This window comes from Crocuta crocuta, unplaced genomic scaffold, assembly GCF_008692635.1.
Source record: "Crocuta crocuta isolate KB4526 unplaced genomic scaffold, BGI_CrCroc_1.0 scaffold128, whole genome shotgun sequence".
NCBI lineage: Eukaryota > Metazoa > Chordata > Mammalia > Carnivora > Hyaenidae > Crocuta > Crocuta crocuta.
The window spans coordinates 5228125-5250138 of record NW_027532232.1 but is presented as its reverse complement, the minus strand read 5'-3'; the positions used below and the strand labels follow the sequence as shown (position 1 = coordinate 5250138).

Below are 22014 nucleotides of genomic sequence, written 5' to 3'. Positions count from 1 at the left end.
CACACGCCTGCCTCACCAGTAGTTGCAGCCGTCGGGCCTCGGCAGCCTCGCGCCTGGACGGTGCCGCTCGCCGCTCAGCAGGTCCAGGCAGCCGCAGTGGCGAGGCCACACGCAGAAGGCCCCGTCGGCACTCAGCACCTGGCCTGGAGGGCAGTAACAGCCGGGCTGGCAGTGCCACACGCAGTGCTGGGGGGCAAAAAGGGGGGGCTCCGGTCAGCAGAACATAGTCCCGAGGGGGCAGGGAGGGGAGAGATGAAGGAAAGGAGGGGGCTGAGGGGTGTGCAGAGCCAGAACGAGTGGTTCTCCAGTTTGCAGTCGAGGTCATGTTCTAAACACAGTTTCTGGGGCGCCTGAGGGGCTCAGTCGGTTAAGCGTCCAACTTCGGCTCAGGTCAGGATCTCATGGTTCGTGGGTTCGAGCCCCACGTCGGGCTCTGTGCTGACAGCTCGGAGCCTGGAGCCTGCTTCGGATCCTCTGTCCCCCACTCTCTCTGCCCCTCCCCTGCTTGCACCCCCCTCAAAAATAAACATTAAAAATTTCTAATACATAAAATAAAACAGTTTCTGTCTAGTCCCCTCCCCAGGGGAGAAGGAAGGAGAGGGGAGGAGAGCTCACAGAGGGCTTCCCTGGGTGGGAGTGTCCTCCAAATGCGAACCCTGTGGAGGGGTCCATGAGGGACCTGGTTAGTGCCTGGGAACCGAGGCACCTCCCAGAATGCAGAGAGCAGGGCAACAGAAAGCTGGCTTGGGCTGGGGGGTCTTGGGGAAGGAGCTGGGGTCTTCTGGGGAAGCCGGGAGCCAGGCACTGGCCGTCTTCCTCCCTGCTCACCCTGTGTGGCACCTCCCTGGCCCTCTCGGGCCCCAAGGCACTGTCCCTCCGGCATTCCTGATTGGGGCCAGCTTCCTCACACACCGCTGCAGACTCCAGGGGTCAGGGACCCTGTCGGCGCCCGCCTCTGTCCCTCTCCAGGGTTCCGGACAGGCCTTCGGCGAAGGCTCACACACAAGCACACGTACACTCAGGGTACACGTGCCAAAATGCTCGTGGTGTTTGAGACAATATAAGGGAATGATCTCCTCTCCCTTTGCGTTGATGGTACCATTGTAATAACATGTTTCAATTGAGAAAGGCTTGATGTAATGAACGCAAGGGCTGCTGGGTGAGGCTCGCTCCTGAGACTGTCTCTGGAACAAAGCAGGGCACTGACCCCATCCCTCCCCACCAGAGCGAGGCTGCCCCAGGCCCGAAGAGGTCATGACCCACAGCCGCCCCCTGCCCTCCGGCGAAGTGACCCTTGGGGCCAGAGGTCAAGCAGGCATTGCGAGGGAGCCACACTCACCACGAGGTCGTCACAGGAGCGAGGACAGGGAGGGCCACAGGGACTGTACTCAGCCCCTTGAATGGCGGTGCAGTTGGCCACTGGGGAAGGGGACGGGGGGGTTGAGAGCTGTGTGGGTGCCCCCCACCCCGGCCCACAGTGTTCCTTGACCCCTGTGCCCCATTCCTGGCAGGTACCTGGGCACGGCAGAGCCTGGCAGGTCTCTCCCTGGGCCCGAGGCCCCTCGCAGTAATCCCCCAGGCCCTGGGGCGGGGGCTGGTCACAGGCTCGCAGCCGGCTCCGCAGGCCTCCCCCGCAGCTCCGGCTGCAGCTGGACCAGGGCCCCCAAGGACCCCAGCCCCCAGCTCCTGGGGGGACAGCAAAGGAAGCAGTTGGGGGAGGGGCTGGCCAGGGCCGGGGGCATCTGGCGCAAGGCAGCGGGTATCCACAGGCCTGGAGAGCACCATGCTGGGCGCCACAGGACTCACGGTCACACGCTGCCAGGAGGCAGGGCTCCTCCTCAGCTTCAGGGCCGGGGCAAAGAGGTGCAGGCAAGGTCGGTGGGGATGACAGCCCCAGGACGGACGGTTCTGCCGCGGGGGGCCTGGTGCAGAAGCGGTGCCGGTGGCGTCGGGCGGGGCCACAGGAGGCTGAGCACTCGCTCCAGGGGGTCCAGGGGGACCACGTGGGCCGACCTGGGGTACAGATGAGGGAAAGGCCGAGAGAGAGGATGGAGTGAGCGCAGGCTGGAGGCGCTGGCCTGGGCGGAGCACCTCTTTTCCCCCTGCCCCCCACTGTGCCCCAGGTGGGGAGCAGTCAGGGGGCACAGTCAGGTGCGGGGCCCCTTCCTCACCCTCCTCACAGGGCCTGGAGGTGCAGTTGGTGATGAGCCCAGAGACACAGGAGCTGGAAGAAAACAGAAGTTCGGGGGTGCTGTCACAGGCTGAAGTGTGTTCCCCCAAATTCCTACGTTGAAGCCCTAACACCGAGGACTCAGAATGTGACCTTATTTGGAGACCGTGTCTTTACAGAGATGATCAAGTCACAGTGAGGACACTGTGGTCCAATATGACTGGTGTCTGGTTTTATGTATTTATTTATGTTTGTTTATTTTTGAGAGACGGAGCACAAGTGGGGGAGGGGCAGAGAGAGAGGGAGACACAGAATCCGAATCAGGCTCCAGGCTCCGAGCCACCAGCACAGAGCCCGACGCGGGGCTCGAACTAGTGAACCTCGCCGTGAACCATGAGATCGTGTCCTGAGCGGGTTGCAGGAAGGCAGCTACATGCCAAGGAACACCAAGGCTTGCCGGCAACGACAGAAGAGAAGCTTCTGGAACAGATTCTCCCTCACAGCCCTCAGGAGGAACCACCCAGCTAAATTTCTAGTTTCCTGAGCTGTGAGAAGACAAGCTGGGTCTGCTGTGTGGTGTTGCAGCTTCGGCAGATGGGGCCGGGTGGGAAGAGAAAGGATGCTGGGGATGGTGCGGGCAGGGGCCCCGGAGAGCTGGCCGGCCGTGCCTGTGGGCCCAGGAGGTGGCCACGGCCCATGGGAGGCCATTGTCCCCGGCACCGAGGAGGGACAGCAGGCTGCTCGCCAGGCACAGAGCGGGGGTCTTACCAGTTCTCACACAGACGAAGCACCACGCTGCCCGGGGGGTAAAGGCGCCCCCTGTGGGCACAGGGGCAGTCCTGGGAGGGCACACACACGTTGTTCTGGAATCAAAAACTCCCCATCATCTTCTGGATTCCAGGGGGGTCTGGCCCGGCCCGCGCCCCGCAGTCAGAACCCTTCCTCAGGCTCCCAGCCTCAAACGCCACCCAGGCTCCTTCCACAAACACCACCACCACCACCCAGGAAAACGCACACCCGTGGTTACAGGAGCCATGGGGGAAGGGCATGGACTGCCCCCCCCAATTTCTGGGAGCAAAAAGACCATCTCCAATTGCACTGGAGAGACTGAACTGCCAAATGCCCATGAAATCAGCAAGATACGAAACGTGTGATTCGTATAGCAATGATGCTTAAAAAAACAACTCTATGTTTCCAATAAAAAAATTAAAACCGAGGAAATGATGCACATGGGAAGTTAAGACAAAAGTTGCTGATGCCTCAAATTAAAAAAAAAAAAACCCTGCCCCCCAGCAGCACACGATTCAAAGTCAAGTGTACTGAGGTGGGGGCCAGGCCCTGGGGAAGCCCTTCAGCATTTCACGGACCCTGATGACTAGGTGTGTGATTACCCCAACTTGACTAATGAAAAGCAGAGGCGTAGGAACATGCATGCCAAGGTCACAGAGCTGCTAGTAGAAGCATCTAATTTGAACTCAGACCCCACTGGACTCTGGCCCCTTAACCACACCCCACGTTTCAGCGGTTTACCTCTGTAAGCCCTCCTCACCACCCTACCAGCTTCCGTCCACATCCCACATCCCACCACTCCCACCTCACTTCCCTGCCTTCCAACAGCAATGCTGCCTCCAGCTCTCCACACCCTGCAATCTCTGACAAATCAGGATCACCTCCTCCAGGAAGCCCTCTGTCACTGACCCAGCCCCCACCAGTCTGCATTCTGAGCTCCACAGTACGCAAAGCTCACTTCCTGCTAAGGATGATTCTCTTTCTAGGCGCTCTGGGTCTGATTTCCCCAGACCACAGGCTTCACGAGGGCGAGTTTACTTTCTCCACCGCAGGACTAAGTATGCAATAGGTGCTCAATAAATAACTAATGATCCCAGAAGGACAGAGCGCTCAAGGAGGCATGAATCACAAAGATCTTGTAGACCTATCACCATTTCACAGATGGGAAAAGAGAGGCCCAAGGAAGCATGAACGGGAGTCACCCAGGGTCACCTGCTGGCCGCTGGCAGAGGTGAGCCATGACCCCTGTGTTCCGTGCTTTTTCCTCAACTCTGAAGCCCATATGCTTGCCCTGCCCCTGCCCAGGTCCCAAGGAGGGCAGGTCAGGGAAGACACTCACCAGCAGGAATGTCCCAGATGGACAGTAACAGCCAGGGTGGCAGGTCTGGTCAGTCCCTTGCAGGGCACCGAGCTCGGCACAGGAGGCAGGGCCCTGGGCACAGTCCAGCCACTGCTTGTCCCCGGGACACTCGCCAGGCATGGGCCCTGGGGTCACAGAAGTTGATAACCACCCCAGGCACATTCAACTCTTTCCCAGGCTCCCAACCCAGGAGAGGCATCGGCTCTAGATGTGGCCAGGGATGTCACAGGCTGCACAGCAGCTCACGAAGATGGGTCCCCAGGGGCTGACAGGGCCCTGGGTTGGGGGGGATGACTACTGGGGGTACAGCAGTAGTGGAGGAGGTGGGGACAGCCCTCACCTGCACAGGGCTGCAGACCACAGGTGGAGAAGTCCATGAGGCTGTGCGGGCCACTGCCTCGGGTGCGGTTTCGGTAGCCACCGCCGCAGGGCACGGAGCACGGAGACCAGGGGCCCCACTCCCCACCGGGACCTGGAGTGGCCGCCAGGTCGCTGCGGGCCCTACCTCCCACCCCCACCACAGCTCCCTCCTCCACCCAGACCTGCAGGATCTCAGCCCGCCTCGGGAGACCTCACTCCTCCCCGGCCTCGGGCAGCGCTGGCCTCCACGGGGGACCCTTCTTAGGGAATGACTCTCAGGGCTCTCTGGGGACCTCCTCCTGGCATCTTTTAGGCTAGGCCCTTGCACCTCTCTTGGGGCCCGGGGTGGGGGGGCAGTGACTGGGGTGTTTCCTGGCTCCTCTCTGGGGATTCTGAAGCCTGAGTCCCAGCTCTCACCCCGACATGGCCGCAGGCTGCAGAATTCAGCCTCCATACTGGGGCCCTGGCACGCAGCACCCCCGAAGGCAGCTGGGGGTGCGGTGCCCGCCCGGAAGCGCCGCCGAATGCCCACGTTGCAACTGCGGCTGCAGAGACTCCAGGGGGTCCAGGGGCTCCAACCACAGGCCACTGCCAGGGTGGGTACGGGGAGGGGCACAGAGGGTGTGAAGCCAGTTCAGGTCACCCCTGGTCCCCAACTTCCCTGGGGCACCATCGACACCCCCAGGAGTTATTCTGAAGGGGCTGGCATCCCCTGTGGTCCCCGAGGACCCACCGCTGCTGATTCCAGGGCATCGGGGTACCTGGGCAGGGCTCTGAGGTGCACACCATCTCCCCGGAGATACAAGTGCTGCAGAGAGAAGACCCATCGTGGCCACCATCAGGCCCTGCCCCTTGCAGCTCTGTGTACCCGGCCCCGGGGGGAACCGGCTGGCACCCAACCGCACCCACGGCCCAGCACGACACAGAAGTGAAACCCGCAGAAGGGTCTAGAAAGTAAAGCAAGTTGCCCCATGTCCCCCTCGAACTTCATGAGGTGACACGGGATTCTCGTCCAGGCCCTCCCGCCTAGTTCCACCCTCCGTGGGCTCCCTGAGGCCCCAAGCACTGTGCTGTCCTTCGTTTCACACTTTTATCCAAGAAGCACCTTAACGTGCTTTCCAGTCTGCTTGTATTTATCACACAGTTTGAAAAAGACTTTGAGCAGCTCTACAGGGCCAGGTAGGAGCCATTCCGAAAGAGCACACCCCAGCGTGAGTCTCCTGGGAAGAGCGGTGCACTCTCCTCTCCTTTTACTTTTCTCCAAGAAATGTTTTAAAGTCGCCGCCCCCTCCCCCATACATGGAAATTCCAGAAAAAGAATGGAAGAGAGAAAAAGTAAAAGAGAAAGAGGAGGGGGAGAGGAAGCAAGAAGGGTGTGGTGGGAGGGGGGGTGGGCAGGGAACAGGGAAGAAAGAGGAAGGGGAACATAAAGAACTGAGAAAACGAAATGTAAGGGGGAAAAAAACGAGGAAAGCACAAAGGGGGGGGTCGTGCGCCCCCTGCCGGCAGGGCCTGCTATCAGCCTGGAGCACTGGGGGCTTCAAGGTTTTCGAGCAGAAATCCAGCGGATCTCAACATCCAGGAAAGAGAAACAGGGTGGCTGGAAGGGAGGCTAGGAGACCCTCTCCAGCCCCTACTTCCTTCACAAATCACCTCACCCATCTGAGCCTCAGTCTCCCCACAGACGCCCAGCCAGGGAGCACTCACTCTGGCACTCCCCAGGCACAGGCCGGGCACCATGGAGGCATACTGACCGCCCCCCTCCCCCGGGCCTGTGTGTCCATGCTCATTCACCCCTGGAGCCACCGAGCTCCTCCCCCATCTTCGCCCCCCTCCCCTCCCTCTCCCAAGGCTGGTGGCTTACCAGTTGTTGCAGGAGTTCAGCTGAGCCACTGCTCCCGGTGCGTAGAGCTGCCCGTGCAGCTGGCAAGGGCACCGACCGCGGGGCAAGCAGCTGGCATTGTGCAGAAAGAGGCCGGGCGGGCAGGCGCAGCCAGGGGCGCAGACGCTGGTACACTCCACCCCAGGGTCCTGAGCCAGGCACAGCTGAGGGCAGGGGCCCCCAGCCTGGCGGCACTGCTCAGCGGAGCGGAACACCATGTCCCCTTGGCACTGGGCTGGACGGGCAGACAGAGAGGGTCTGAGCATGCACAGGCAGGAGGAAAGGGCCAGGGGACGGAGGGGCCGAGGGGAAGCTACAAGCAGGCGACTGGGGAGCAGGACCCGGGAGCCACAGGAAGCCCCTCCCACTCTCCCTCCCTTGCAGGTTTGTTCCAGTGTCTGAAAGGTTGCTGTTAAAAAGAGTCAGAGCTTTGCCTGACTTTAATACAAATACCCTTGGAAGTAGAGCAGGAAGAAGGCAGTCACCAGGGCCAGGAGGGGGCGCAAAGGAGAGGGGGAATGGGGCCAGGGGCTTCTAAAGAAGGGCTGGCTCTGCTTCTCAAAATTCCTGCAGTGAGTGGTTCTGCCCAAAGGCCAGTCTGACCTTGGCCACATGCCAAGGAAGGAGACCTTGGGCCAGGAGGAGCAAAGACTGGGACCCGTGCCCAGTCCCCAGGGTATGGGAACCAGAGGAGGGAGACACAGGAAACCCGGCAGGCAGTCTCTTAGCTCAAGGTATGACCTGGAGCCAGAGATCCTGATGTGAGAAGGTGGGGTGGGGAGAGGTCAAAATCCCCGTGGGGGGAGGGGCTGGCTGGACGTGGCTGGGTAGAGAACCACAGGGGTGGGAGGGGGGCTGGCACCTGTGCAGGGCTGCGTGTTGCAGTCCCTGGTCTGGCTGTGAGGTCCCTGGCACTCGGGGTCCCCGGGAGTGGAGCCAGAGCAGCTGCGCCCACGTATCTGGATGCCCCCATCACAGGGGGCTGAGCAGGCAGACCAGGGGGCCCACAGACCCCAGGTGCTTTGCACTGTCAGGAAGAGCCAAGTTCGTCATCACAGACGCCGGCAAAGATGTGGGTAGGGGATAGGGTCCCTTCAGGCCCGGCCCACCCTGTTAATCACGGGCTGGGGGTGGAGGAGAGCTTCGGGACAACAGGTTTGCTCTAGCCTCCCTGCCCCAGGTGCCCCAGGGGTCATTCTTCTCCTTTGCTCCTCATCCCACCCTAGTGGCGAGGCCGCTCCAGGGACAGAGAGTGGGGCATACCTGGGCACACAGGGGGGCTGCAGGGCTCCTCCTGGGTGGCCTCTCCTGGGCAGGATGTGTCCCCGGGGCTGGGGCAGAGCCGGGAACGACTGCGCCACCCGGGGCCTCCTCCAGGGGGAAGGCAGCTCCTAGAGCAGGAAGACCAGGGCTCCCAGGGCATCCAGCCCAGTGTCTCTGGAGGGAAAAGGCCAGGCCTTCTGCACAGCGTTCCTGGCAGAACCAGCTCAGGTCTGAGCTATGGGGGCCAGGGAAGGGCGCGGGAAGCTGGAGAGAGCCTCTGTGGGTGCAGGCGCGGCCTCTACCCCTCTAAGGTGGAAGGCAGGACCCCACCTCCGGGCCCAGGCCTCACTCTCGCAGCACAGTCTCCTGCTCAGCCGAGCTGCAGCTCAGGCCACACTCTAGCTGTGGGCCCGGCTGGCACCTCGTGTCCACTACCCACCCTCGCATTTCCCCCCAGATCAACTGGTCCACAGTCTTCTAAACACCCGTCCTTCATTCGGTGCCGGTGCTAGAAACCCAAGTCCCCAGAGACACCTATCCGTGCACCAGCAGCCATTCTTCACCGCCCCTTCTTTCCTTCTTCCCTCCTCTGCTGTAAGAGCCTGGCCCAGACCCCACGGACCCAGGCTTGCACCCCCAACTCTTATTTTTGCCTTTGCCCCATCTGCCTGCTCTGCAGAGACCTCTGCGGGCACCTGCTCTGGGCTCCCTCGTCTGGGGTCTGTGTGCTCCTGATTGCCTCCCCCACCCTCACTCACTCAGCTAGCAGGACCAGCTTCACCCCTGCTCTCAGGAGACCCTGGCCCCCCAAGACCAGCCTGCTCGCAGTGCCTGGGCTATGTGTGTGGCAGGCGGTGCTGCCTGGGCCCCACCCTCTGTCTTGTCCCCAACAAAGCCCCATGCATTCCTTCTGGGGCTGCCTCCTGGACCGGAAGGCCACACTGACCACCAAGCAGGTGACCAGTGGCCCAATCGATCATGCTCTGTCCCCAGGGCGGGAATTGGGAGGAGGAAGGCAGGCATGGGGGTGGGGGTGGGTATCCTGGCTCCTGACCTACCTGTCCCACACTCCACGTGGCACGCCTGCAGCTCCTGCCTGTCGCCTTCACACGGGGCACCCCCGGAAGCAGCCGGAGGGTTGGAAGGGGATCTGGGGGGAGAGGCAGCCTGGGCACCCGCTCTCCTCTCCCTGCCCTCACTCCTGTCTTCCTTGTTCACCTGTCCTCCAACCGACGCCCTCCCCGCCCTCCAGCACCCCTTCCCTGCCTTCTCCGGCATTCTTCACCCCGCCCTGCCCCCCACAATAGCTCTGTCCTGCACACCTGAACCTGGTCCGCACTCCAGAGCCACAGGAGCGGTCACAGGGACCCCAGGAGGACCAGGCTGACCAGCCACAGGGCACGGGACAGCCCCCAGGCTCGCACAGCAGGGCCCCCTTCTCGCACACGCTGCAAGGGAGGGAGAGGCCGAGGAGGTCAGGACTGGGAAGGGGGGCGGAGAGGGGCTGATCGCTCCCCACCCCAGCAGACAACCTCACCAGTGGCTGCAGTTGTCTAGGAGGAAGGGCACCCCCGGCTGCTTCAGCTCTTCGCCCACCAGGCAAGGGCACTCAGAGAGGGGCAGGCAGTGGCCATCATAGAGGAGGAGTCCAGGGGGGCAGCGGCATCCTGGGGTGGAGGTGGGAGGGCACTCAGCTCCATGTAGGGGGGCAGTGGGGAGGGGAGGCCGGAGACGGAGGGCTGGTGAGCATCCTCCCCCGCCCAGGGCTCTGTCCGCCACATCCCTGCTTGCTGGGTGTGCCTCACCCTCCAAACAGTGCCCACTGCAGGTTCTGTTGGCCTCAGGGTCCCAGCAGGATGGCGGACACGGTGGCACCAGCCCCTTCTGGCACAGCTCGGCACTGATAAGAACGCGGCCCAGCCCGCAGTCTGGTGGAAGGGACACTGGGTGGAGGCGGAGGGGGGGTGTACCAGGAGGCCCGTGACCTTCCCCAACAGCCCCACCTCCATGGGGCTCCATCCTTGGATGCCCCCGCCCAGCCCAGCTCCCTTACCGGTGCCCCCCTTGCAGGGCTGCAAGCCACAGGGTGCCCGCTCCTGGGAGGCCCCAGGGCAGGGAGCACCTCCATTCTTGGGCGGGGGATCCATGCAGCTCCTCCTCCGACTCCGATGGCCGCCCCCGCAGGAGACGCTGCAGGGCCCCCAGGCCTCCCACACAGCCCACGTCCCAGCCACTGAGCAGGAAGAAAGGATGGAGGAAGACCAGGTGAGCCCAAGCCGACGCAGACTGTGCTGGAGAGAGCACGGTGGGGGGTAGAGAAGGGGCCTGCACGGGGGCCAGCTAGGTGGCCCAGGGCAGCACCACGGGGACTCTACAGGCTCTTCTCCTGCCCCAGGAAACCTCCTCTTGGTGGAGGGACCCGAGCAGAGATCTCCGGGTGCCTCCCAGGATGAAGGCTCTGGTACCTGCAAAAGGGCTGGGATAGTGGGAATCCCAGAGCAGGGCGCCTCCTGGTGGCAGAAGAAGAAACCAGTTGGGAGGCCAAGTGTGAGGGCTCAGGAGACCCTGGTGTGGGAAGCCCCTCTCGGGAGCAGAGACAAGGCGGGCACCACTCCCTCGGACCTCCAGAACCAAAGGGCTGCAAGGCGTAAGGCACAGCCTGTGAGCACCCTCACTCTGAAGTGGGAATGGCTTTCCCGATCCAGTCCCCACACTGGAGGAGGTTAGGGACACATCCCGGGCCTCTCGGGCAGGGCCAGCGGTAGCCAGCCTTCCTGCTAAGCCGGTAGGAGGTATGAGGCTGTGACTTCAGAAGAGGCTGTCCTCCTGGAGTCGTGGAGAGGAGCCCAGACACAGGGGGCCCCAAGAGAGCAAGGGCATTCCCCTGGGTGGGTCTTGGATGGGAACCCACCCCAGGTGTCCCTTCCGGGGGGGGCCCGTGGAGGCCTGGGTGCCAGTTACCTGGGCAGGCCTGCACAAAGCAGGGCTGGCTGCGGAGCGTGTCGGGCGGGCAGGTGCCCCCAGGCAGGGGAGGCCGCAGCAGGTCCCGGCGCTGGAAGGTGAGGCCCGGCCCACAGCTGTGGCTGCAGCTGCTCCAGCCAGACCAAGGCGCCAGCTCACAGTCCACTGCAAGGGGACGGGCACGCAGGACTCAGGGGGGGCTTGTGTGGGAGCAGGGCCCTCAGAGGCGTCCCCCGGCCGGGCCCATACCACAGTCGTCCTCGTCAGAGCCGTCCTGGCAGTCAGGTCGCAGGTTACAGCGCCGCTCGGCCGGCAGGCACTCCCCGCTACCGCAGCTCAGCTGGCTCGGGGAGCAGAGGGCTCGGGAGGCTGGCAGCCCAGGCAGGGCCATGGTGGGCATCGGGAAGGGCACAGAGCTCGCTGCCCACAAGGTGGGGGAAAGGGAGCCACGTAAGTGATTCCTGACTGGGTGATACACGGAGCCCCTTCAACCTCAGGTCAAGAGCAGAGCACACTTGTTAACCGGAGATCCTCCGCTCCTTCCTCCTGAAGCTTCCCACCCTCAGTGCAGCCTTCTCTCTACATGTAAGGGGGAAACCATGGGCTCTGGTCTGCATGGGCTCTCACCCAGCCCCTCTGCTTGTGAATAGCTCTTGGAGTGTCCAGAATGACATCAACCTGTCTAGAACAACAGTTCCTTCCCTGGGGTAACTTCCCGAATGCACACTCCCTGGGGTGGCCCTTCCCTGATTGAGACGAGGCTTTGAACATAGTGATCTACTTTGGATGGATGGATGGATGGATGGATGGATGGATGGATGGATGGATGGATAGATGGATAGATGGATGAGTGGAGGGATGGATGAATGGATGGATGCATGGGTAGGTGGATGGATATATGGACGAATGGATAGATGGGTGGGTGGGTAGGTGGATGGATAGATGGATGGATGGGTGGGTGGATGGATGAATGGATGGGTGGGAGAGTAAGTGGATGGATGGATGGGTGGATGTATGTATATATGGATGATGGGTGGATGGGTGGATGGATGGGTGGGTGGGTGGATGGATATATGGGTGAGTGAATAGATTGGTGGGTGGGTAGGTGGATAGATGGATATATGGATGGATAGATGGATGGATGGGTGGGTGGATGAATGGATGGATGGGTAAGTAGGTGGATGGGTGGGTAGATGTATGTATAGATGGATGGATGGATGGATGGATGGATGGATGGATGGATGGATAGTTAGATGAGTCTCCTCAAAAATCAGACAGGGTTTATGAAACAAGCCAGGACCTGAGACCTATCCCATTTACCCTCTTCACCATCTCCAAAGACACACACGTTCCTAGCTGTTTTTACACATCAGTTATTTTCACTTTCTGCTACCCCAAGCCCCTCACAGTTCCTTCCCATATGAGCTAGGAATAGAGGGCAGAGACTCCCCCAATCCTAAAGCCCTCTTGTCACCGCCACCCACATGACTTCGAGCCCTACGGGGAGCCCCGCAGGGCCCCCTGCTCACCACAGTGCCTCTCATCGGAGCCGTCCAGACAGTCCTCTCTCCCGTCACACAGCTGCTCCGGCTCCACGCAGCCCAGCACCTCGCAGGGCACCCGGCCTGGGCTACACTGCACAGGTGGGAAGGGCGGCGGGGCGACACTCTGGCCTGTGAGCACATCACAGCCAGCTGACTGGACAGCTGCCCGCCACAGCCTCCCTCCCTCAGCCCCCAGCCTCCCTCCTCCTGACATCTGGTGTGCCCCCCACCTCCTGCCTCTTGGGATAGCGGGAAAACAGCGAACTGCATCAGGAAGCTTGGTCCTAGACCCGATGTACTAAAACCCTGACCCTGAGCGGTGTGATCTTGAGCAAAGTGGCTAACTTCCGGGGGCCTGTTTCTCTGACAGGGACGTTGTTTGGATGCACAGTTCAGCAGGGAGAAGAGCACAGAATCTTACCAGCAGGGGCCACCGGAGTCATGGGGTGCAGGGGTGGCTCTGTCATGGCTGTCGTTCCTGGTCTCAGGGCCTTGGCCTCAGGCTGGGATGTGGGGGGGGTGGTCACGGTCTGCACAGATTCCCTAGGACTCACGAGAGGAGCCTCGGAGGCTGGGACCTGAGTCACTGGCCCCTTCCCTGTGGGTGCAGGAGGGAGAGAGGTGAGGCCCTCCGGCTCCCATTCCATGAGATGAAGCAGACACGGGCTCTCCAAAGGGCCTCCAGGCTTTGGGGGTGAGGGGTGAGGACAGACCACACCTTCTGAGGGGCTTCAGACCACAAAAGAGGTGGAACTCGGTAGTCCAGGGAGCACAAGAGGGCTTATAAATGGAAGTAGAAGAGAGCGCAGCGTCAAGCTGAGATCTGCACCCTGCTCTCAAGAAGCCCCACGTGGTGGCTTCCAAGTGGAACCGACAGAACAATGAGACAGTCAAGCCTCCGCATCTGATGACTTCCTGGCAGCTACCATGAAAAGGGGGCTTGAGATTCTAATGTTCCAGCCAAAGATGAACGTTATGACACAGCCCGTTTTCGAGAACCAAATTTAGCATGACACGAGAATTCATCGCACGGTCTGCATCCTGTGGACTCAAGTGATGGTGCAAGTTGCTTTGTCTGCTTTTGAACAAAAGACACAGAAGCACCGGCCAGCCGAGCTCCTGGGTGGCTTTGAATGGAACTCACGGGAAGGGGCCGGACACGTTGTCTATAAGGCCTCTTAGTCTTACAGAAGGAAAAACAGCACCCAGGCAGGTGGTGAGGCAAGCCACCATCTCCCAAGAGAGAAGATCAGAGCGGGGACACAGCCAGCTGAGAGCCCGCCCGTTCCCGGCCTCGCTCTGAGGACAGCTGTCCTCGGGCTAAAGTGCAGGTGAAAGGTCAGGCAGCCACAGGGAGGCTGGCATGTGACCCTCAGGGAGCCCCTTCCTTGTCCGGGTTAGGAACATGCAAACTTGGCGACCCCACCCTCTCTGTGCCCACTTAGAGACAAAGGCTGCCAGCAAACCCTTCAGAAAGGGGTGCCTGGCTGCATTCATGGGTGAACAGAGGGGGCACAGGTGGGGTCAGGCAGCACCCCACAGCCCCAGGGGGCCCTTGTCCTGGCTGGGGGTCGGGGGAAGGCAACCATACTCCAGGGCACGCGCTCGGCCCTGGAAGGCAGTCTGGGCGCCCAACCCCAGGGTCCAGGAGCGTGGGCAGGGGCAGGATTTGGCCAAGGTGTCCTCCACGGTGACCAAGTCTTCCTTCTGGAGGCAACCCTGCTCCACTGGGGGATGCCAGGGGTCAGGGGACTGAACACTGAGATGTAATAGCCCCTTGCCCTGAAGGGGTGGGCGGGGTGGGAGGCGGGGATGGGGTTTGCGCACGTACCTGTGGGGGGTATGGGTGACCCTCGCCAGGGACGCCAGCGTTCTGCCTCTTCCAGGCCCTGCGGAGGGAGAGGGATCGGCCGTCCGTGCAGCCCAGGGCCCCAAGGGCAGTCCTGCCCGGAGACTAGGGACCTAGCTCTCCTTGCCACTGGGACGTACCTGTGTCCCACGGCCCCTCCCCTGTCCCCACAACACAGGGCACAGTTGGGGCGTGGAGACTCACTTCCCTGCGACACTTCTGGGCTGACACCCACCCAGGGGCTATTCTCGCTGCCCCACCTAGGATTCTGCTTCGGCTCTTGCCCTCCCCCCACCAAAACCCCCCGTCTTCCCCCCAGCATCTGTGCACGTGCGTCTCAGCGCTGTGGCCGCTCTCCCCTCTGGGTTCCCAGCCAGGCTGTTCTCACCAGAGTGCCCACCCCTCATCTCCACATTACAGACCCCGCTGCCCCATAGGCCCCGTCCTTCAAGCCTCTCCCAGGAAGCTCCGGGGACCCTGGGGACAAGTAAGGCTTTCTCCAGCTCTGAGTGTCTGATGCCCTGATGCCAGCCCTGTGGGCATGACTTTACCACCTGGGGCTGAAGGCCTCTCCTATCTCCCAAACTCCTCCAGGCCAGGCATCTGCCCTGTGCTTCTCTGCCCCTCTGACGGCCGGCCCCCAGCCCAGCACTGGGCTGGCCCTCAGAAGGCTCACAGGCTGAGGCAGACTGTGGGAGGAGGCCCGGGAGCAGACCAGGGACGCACCGGGGGGGCAGCGCTGGCTGAGGGGGTGAAGACAGGACTGCAGGGTGGGGGAACGTGGCTGCTGAGGCCCTGGGGCCAGGGCCCCCCATGCCCCGCACCCCCCCTGCCAGGCCTGCAGCTCCCCCACTCACCTCGCTGGGCTGGGGGCGCAGCTGTCCGGGCTGGGTGGAGGAGAGAGCCGGGGTCCCGGCTGTGGACCGGACTCTGAGAAGAAAAAAACCCCAAGGGACTCCAGGGGCTCTCCAGCCTCAGAGCCACCACCGGGCAGGGCGGGCAGGCCTGGGGCACTCCGGAAGGTGTGCCATCCCAGTGGTTTGCAACGTATGAACCTCCCCTGCAGGGCTGGCAAAACAGATTTCTGGGCCGCACCCCCGAGCGTCCTTCTCAGCAGGTCTGAGCTGGGGCCTGAGGCTCTGCATCGCTAACAACTCCCGGGTGAGGCTGCTGGCCCGGGGGCCACAGTTTGAGAACCACTGCCCTCCAGACTCTAGGAAAATGGCAGAGAATCCTCGAATCCCGCGGTGGGAAGGGGCCTCCACAGGCACCCAGCGGCGGCGACACAGCACGCAGGGCCACGGGCACTCGGGGGTGAGGTAGTGCAGGGCATCTGTCCTGTGGCTGACCCCTCCCGGGCGGAGCTGGGCACCCCGTACCTGCCAGTGCCCGCGGGCAGAGGCACACAGCCCTCCTCATCGGAGCCATCTTCACAGTCCTTCACGCCATCGCACAGGCCCCCACTTGGGGCACACTCACCGCTGCCACAGCGGTGCCCGGCCTCTGGGCACAGGGGCGTCACCAGCGGGGACACTGGTGGGAAGGGAGGGCTGAGGGCTCCCGCCTGTCCCTCTTCCCATTCCCGCCCCTCCCGCTCCCAGCCCAGCCCGTACCTGGCTCACAGCCCAGCAGCTCCACCCACGGGGAGGTGCTGCGGTTGGTGCCACTACGGGGCACCCGGGGCCACACCCGGACGTGCTGCGCCTGCACCATCTGGCCAAACGTCCACACCGTGGGGGCTGCGTCATCCGGGTTCTTAGGGAAAAGCTGCAGGAACAGGGGTGACTCTTCTCCAGGCTGCCCCCCGGCCCTGCTGAGTGCCCCCACCCGATCCAAGTCCCCCAGCCTTCAGGGCATGAAGAGCGCACTCTCCTGGCATTAATCATCAGGGTCCCTCAAGGCTGTGGGTTCTGGTCCTGGTGCCCTGAGGGCAGGGACCAGGTTGTGCCCGCTGGTGTGTCCCCAGGGCCTGGCTAGTGCTCCGTAAGAATTAAGAGTGACGGGGGCACTTGGGTGGCTCAGCCAATTGAGCGGCAGGCTCTTGCTTTTGGTTCAGGGTCACGATCCCAGGGTAATGGGATCGAGCCCTTCGTCGGGATCCTCTCTGACCTTGGAACCTACTTAAGATCTCTGTCTCCCTCTGCCCCTCCATCCCTACCTCCCAGCACGTGCACGTGAGCTCTGGTTCTGTCTCTCTCTCAAGTAAGAAATAAAATTAAAGTTGGGGGGAAGCCTTAAAAAAAGAATTAAGAGTGAACACATGGTGTAGACCGACTCCTCTGCTTCCTGAGGCTTGTCTCCCTGGGGAGGATGTAAACCCCCATAAGGGCAGGGCTGGGTCCCAGCTGCTCTTGACACGGCCTCTGACACCATGAACTTGATGTCCCCTGACCCCCCTCCCTCCACAGAGCTCTGCACGCCTGCCCTGCGCCAGAGCCCCTTCGATAGCTCCTGACGCCCTGCTGACGACAGGTGTTCAACAGGCCTCCAATGTAGGAATGTTCTTCAGGGACACTGGAAGGCCCCTGGGGACAAAGACCGTGGGACCCACAGAGGCGTATTGGTCACTGGCCCAGGAGGCTTGGGTGGCAGTACCTTGGCTGGGGGCAGGGTGCCAGGCAGGATGTCACTATAGTTGTGCCAGCGTAGACCATCGGCGCTGAACTCCAGCAAGGCCGAGGACCCAGCCCCCTGCACTATGATGCCTGGGGGCCGGGGCAGGGGGCAGAGCTGAGTGAGTCCCAGCCCGCCCACAATCACGGCCGTTCCTCCAGCCCCGCCCCCGCCGCACTGACCGGTGAGGTTCCGGGGCAGCAACAGGTCCAGCTGCAGGTAGGGGGGCCGAGTACGCCTCTGGGTGCGAGTGTTCCTTAGGGTGCTCTGGCCCCGAAGGCCGGGCCCCCCGGTGGGAGCCCCCAGGAGGGCAGCCTGGGTGGGGAGCTCCGGCGGCGGGTTTCCCTTGGGGAGTCGGGCCAGGCCCAGTGGAGCATAGCAGGGGTCTGGGTGCAGAAGAGACAGGGGCTGGAGTGGAATGGAAGAGGGTGGCACTTGCCTGCCAGGGGCAAAGTCAGGAAGTCACAAGGGGAGCCGAGGGATGCAAAGGGTCCTAGGGTTGACCGTGACCCAGGCTGGAAGGGTGGTCCAGAGAGGGCAGAGCCAGAGAGGCAACCTAAGCTAGGATGACTTCCAGATCCTTCGGATAAGCACCCTCCCCACGGAAGGCAGGGGTAAGTCCCACCAATCCTGCCTCCTCTCTCAGGCTGGGCAGACGTGGGCAATATGGCCTCTCGGATCTACGGCAGCACGTGGCCCTCACCGCCAGGCGGAGGCAGGACGTAGGTGACCAGAGGGGGTCCGATCCGGGAACTGAGGGCTGCTGAAGGCGCAGGAGTGGCCGTGGGGAGTATCGCCTGGTTCGTGCCTGTGTGGGGAGACTCAAGGTTCAGGAGGGAGCGACCTGCAGATAGGCTCGCACCAGCCCCAAGCCCGACACCCAGGCCTCGCCCCACTTCTTGGAGCACTTTCTCCCCCAGGACTTCCCAGGAGCCCCTGAACCACCTCCCAGCTGGGAAAGGCCTGTTCTCCTTCCCTCGGTGTGACCTGGGGGTTTTCACTTCCACGGAATATTTACAGCACATAGAATATAAATGCCAGGGGCACCTGAGTGGCTCAGTTGGTTAAGCCTCTGACTTCTGCTCAGGTCATGATCTCACAGTTTTGAGTTCAAGCCCCGCGTCAGGCTCTGTGCTGACAGCCAGCTCAAAGCCTGGAGCCTGCTTCGGATGCTGTGTCTCCCTCTCTCTCTGACCCTCCCCTGCTCACACTGTCTCTCTCTCTCTCTCTCAGAAATAAATAAAAATAAAACATTTAAAAAATTAAAAAAATATATATAAACGCCAGTCTGAAACTACTTTCAGGGCCAGAACCAAGGAGCCGCACGCAGTTCCTAATCCAGGGCTGCTGTTGCTAACAGAAGACCTTTTTGAGCACTAGAAAAGGGTATCTCTGGGGGCACCTGGGTGGCTCAGTCCGCTAAGCGTCCGACGTCGGCTCAGGTCATGATCTCATGGTTCATGGGTTCAAGCCCCGCGTAGGGCTCTGTGCTGACAGCTCAGAGCCTGAAGCCTGCTTCGGATTCTGTGTCTCCCTCTCTCTCTGACCCTCCCCTGCTCACGCTGCCTCTCTCTCTCTCCCTCTCTCTCTCAGAAATAGATAAAGCATTTAAAAAAAAGAAAAAAAAAAGGGTATCTCTATCTCTGGATGGAAACAGCCCTGTGGGTTGGAGTCTAGCTCCCACTTGCCAACTTGTACAGTGAACAACCTGCACAACTGTGTGTGCCGGCTCTCCTGTAACCTCAGCGGTCTGTAAGTGCACTTTTAGGATAAGGAATCTACACCCATAAATGCATTCACTCTCAGGTTTTTGTATTTTCTTGTTTCATTTATAACTCAGTTTCCAAGCAAAGATACTCTTGAAACAGTTCAACTTTGTCTCACTTGCTCCAAGGGTAAAGGCCAGGAACCAGATCCGGCCCAGCTGAACCAGAGCAAAGAAAGCACCCTCAATAGGGAGGCAGAATTCTAGCCCCAAAAAGACAGAAGAGACCTGACCTGAGGAGGGCAGAGACAAGCCCTTCCACCCAGAATGCCCCTTTCTTCCCCGGGATCCAGGACCCAGGCTCCCACTACCAAGGGCACCCCTTGACTCAGGGCTGCCGACTGGGGCTCCCACTGAGTCCTCCCCACCCTCCTCCCTGCCATTTCCCAGACCCACTCACCACCGGGCGGGGCACATCGGCAGCACGATTCTCCCCTTCCCTCTACCAGGACCCAGTCCTGCAGACACAAGTGTCAGGCTGGACATGCTGAGCAGGCCGCCTGCCAACCTCCCACCCAGCCAATCGGCTGCTGGAAACCCTGCTCCCCACACTGCCCCGCCCCCTGCCCCGCCCCCAGGCCCTGTGCCCCCTCACCTGCGGGCAGCTGCCCAGTGGACAGTAGGGGGAGCAGTGCACGGTGCCATTGTGCAGACACTGGCATACTCCGCAGGGGCCCTCTCGCCAGCGCTCGCCCATGCCGCGGACCCGGCCCCGCTGCTCACAGCCCTCACACGGCGCTGTCTGGCACCTGCCAGGGGGTGGGGGTGGGGTGGGGTGGGGAGTGCCGCTTGCTGGGTGAGCGGGCTCACCTAGGCAACCAGCCTGTCCTGGTTTGCCCAGAGTGAGTGCTCTCCCAGGACCTGGGACTCTCAGTGACAAAACCGGGAGAGTCCTGGACCAGCTGCGATGCTTGGCCTCCCTAGCCCCGGAATCCCGGCCCTGCACCCCAGAAACCGCTACGGGCCTGAGAAAGGGGCATGGAAGCAATTTGTGCCAAGACCCTAGCCAGCGGGGCCTGTTTCCGAGGGGACTTGGCAGGCAGATCTGGCTCCATCCCCGCAACACCTAGCCCCCAGCTAACTTCAGAGGCACGGGTGCAAACCAGAAGACCCATACCTGCCCCTAGACTTGTGGGCTCCCTACACCCCTCTTTTGGATGTTGAGAGCATAAAACCGATGCAAAAGAAGGCCAGACATTCCCCAAAGATGTGCTGGGAGTCCCAGTGTTTAGACTAATAGGGCTCAGAGTAGGAGGGCTTCCTCATTTGGGGTCCAGGGTGCATGTGGAAGTATCTCGAGGGAGAAAGGGCACCCCAGCAGCTTCCTGCCTGGGTGCTGAGGGGTAAAGGTCTGCGGGCGCCTGGTGCGCATGCGAGTACCTGCGGGCCTTGCGGTGGATGCCCCCGCACTGGCGACCTTGGCCCGAAGGGCGGGGGTTGTTGGGGCTCCGGAAGGACCACTGAACGCTCTGGCTCCCGCAGGGGCCCAGGCACTCAGCCCAGGGGGACCAGGATGACCAGCCACAGTTCACTGAGGGAGAAGCAAGAGTCAGGGGTCAGAGGAGGGCTGCGTGCCCAGCTGGGTGGTCTAGGAGGGGAGGAGGGTCCCTGGGGACGGGCCCAGGGCGGGGTCTCACCGGCACAATCTGGATCGGGTCGACAGCGTTGGGGCCGCCCGTCCCAGCAGACGCACAGCTGACAGTCGGCCTTGATGCGCTGCCCAGGCCAGTACCGGGCGCCGTCCACCAGGCAGGGGCACTCCCGGGGCCGCACACACCGCCCCTCGCTGCCCAGCACCTGTCCCGCAGGGCACCAGCAGCCTAGAGAGGGCCCGGCGTGAGGCTTCCCTGCAAAGCGCTCAGCCTCTGCAGACACACACCCCAGAACCTGGGCCCAGAGCCCCCCCTTTCCCCTTACCTTGGCCGCTGCAGGGCTGGTCAGCTGAGCACTCGGCCCGACCAGAGATCTCATCGCAGGTCAGAGGACAGGGGGCGCATGGCCAGAACACCAGCTGCCCCGAGCAGGTGGCATTGGGGCAGCCGTCCTGAGGGCAGGGCCCTGACAGAGAATCAGAGCCACAGTTCGGGAACTGGGCAGAAGCAGGCCAGCCGCCAGCAGTCTCTCCCACCCCACCCCTCCCAGCCGAGCCCTCCTTCCTTGCACTCACGGGTCTGGAGGGTGGTGTGAGAGCCGCCGGGCAGCATGGTACAGCTGCGGCCCCCATTCTGGGGTGGGTGACACTGCCGCTGCCGGGTCCTGATGCCCATGCACGGCTCGGAGCACGGGGACCAGGGAGACCAAGGGGTCCATTCACCGTCCACTGTGAGAAGGGGGGCGAGCGGGACAAGCATGAGGCCAGGCTGCGAGCCCAGCGATCTTCCTCTCCCTGGCNATCCATGTTGCTACACATGGCCAGATTTCATTGTTTCTCATTGCCATGTAGTATTCCATGGTATAGATAAACCACATCTTCTTGATCCATTCATCTGTTGATGGACACTTAGGCTCTTTCCATGTTTTAGCTATTGTGGAGAGTGCTGCTATGAACATTGGGGTCCATGTGCTCCTATGCCTCAGCATTTCTGTATCCCTCAAGGTTCCTTTCAAGCCGGGTGGCACAATGGCTCTGTCTCCTGTGCCACCCACTCCCTCTCCCCTCCCTCCCCCTCCCCCCCTCACCAGCTGGAAACTGATACAGAGGCCATCGGGGCAGGAGTATTCCGGGCAGGGATCCCGTGTCCCATTGGGGCCTCCGGGGGCTGTCACCCCCTCTGCGGGGAAGAGAAGAGAAAACTGTGAGACAAGGAGAACCCACCCCCACCCCCCAACCAGCCTTGGCGTCAGTCCGGGGAACAGAGTCCCTGGGGCAGCCCAGCTCATGCTCGCCCTGGAACAGTCAGGAGATCCCACTGCAGAGCTGCTCAGGGCTCAGGCTCAGCTGGGGAGCCAAACCACAGGGGAAGAGGCCACGGCAAGGGCGCGGCTGGGCGGAGCCTGTGGGCCCCCGGGAGTGTCCTGCTGGGTCCTGCCCCTCCCACCCTCTCTCTGCAGAGGGGCTGGCAGGGAGGGCCAAAGGCACTGGAGGGGCCCTGAGCCAACACCGAACCTGAACCTGGCTCAAAGACACCTGGGGAGGCGTCCTGAAGGGGCAGACGGCCCTGGGGAGGAGTTGGACCCCGGGGACAGCTGCCCTCTCCTCCCAGGGCGAGGTGGCGGGGACAGGAAGGGAACTCCCAGGTCTGGCGAGCTGGAGGGGATAGCCCCCCAAAACAGGCCCACTCCCCGCGCCCGCAGAGCCACTGCGCATTCTCTTAGCTCTTCTTGCCCAAATGTGGGCAAACACAAAAGCCTCTTTCTTCTCTCCCCTGGGAGGGGCTGCGGGGGCAAAAGTCTTCAAAGGGTTTCAGGAAAAAGATCAAAGGACACTCTGATGTCGCAGCCCTAAGTCGTCCCCGAGC

The 22014-nt window shown here is 62.0% G+C and overlaps 1 protein-coding gene across 1 annotated transcript in view; it reads right to left on the bottom strand.

Moving 5' to 3' along the window:
• The window catches only part of LOC144243013 (SCO-spondin-like), a 52159-nt gene that overhangs the window by 17348 nt on the left and 12797 nt on the right, over positions 1–22014 (bottom strand). Inside the window, exons 30-65 of the mRNA XM_077778046.1 lie at positions 21236–21327; positions 20724–20916; positions 20474–20614; positions 20194–20376; positions 19937–20087; positions 19152–19305; positions 18960–19014; positions 17495–17599; positions 16974–17177; positions 16774–16883; positions 15792–15945; positions 15539–15711; positions 14901–14921; positions 14161–14272; positions 12751–12927; positions 12315–12458; positions 11035–11205; positions 10786–10950; positions 9878–10057; positions 9630–9752; positions 9362–9491; positions 9147–9272; positions 8883–8974; positions 7825–7998; positions 7424–7588; positions 6544–6796; positions 5441–5487; positions 5097–5267; positions 4660–4791; positions 4299–4444; positions 2939–3033; positions 2172–2224; positions 1807–2013; positions 1516–1686; positions 1340–1419; positions 17–186 (exon numbers count right to left, since the gene is read on the bottom strand). Of these exons, the coding sequence (XP_077634172.1) occupies positions 17–186; positions 1340–1419; positions 1516–1686; positions 1807–2013; positions 2172–2224; positions 2939–3033; positions 4299–4444; positions 4660–4791; positions 5097–5267; positions 5441–5487; positions 6544–6796; positions 7424–7588; positions 7825–7998; positions 8883–8974; positions 9147–9272; positions 9362–9491; positions 9630–9752; positions 9878–10057; positions 10786–10950; positions 11035–11205; positions 12315–12458; positions 12751–12927; positions 14161–14272; positions 14901–14921; positions 15539–15711; positions 15792–15945; positions 16774–16883; positions 16974–17177; positions 17495–17599; positions 18960–19014; positions 19152–19305; positions 19937–20087; positions 20194–20376; positions 20474–20614; positions 20724–20916; positions 21236–21327 (5020 nt within the window). The remainder of the gene's footprint in view (positions 1–16; positions 187–1339; positions 1420–1515; positions 1687–1806; positions 2014–2171; positions 2225–2938; positions 3034–4298; positions 4445–4659; positions 4792–5096; positions 5268–5440; positions 5488–6543; positions 6797–7423; positions 7589–7824; positions 7999–8882; positions 8975–9146; positions 9273–9361; positions 9492–9629; positions 9753–9877; positions 10058–10785; positions 10951–11034; positions 11206–12314; positions 12459–12750; positions 12928–14160; positions 14273–14900; positions 14922–15538; positions 15712–15791; positions 15946–16773; positions 16884–16973; positions 17178–17494; positions 17600–18959; positions 19015–19151; positions 19306–19936; positions 20088–20193; positions 20377–20473; positions 20615–20723; positions 20917–21235; positions 21328–22014) is intronic.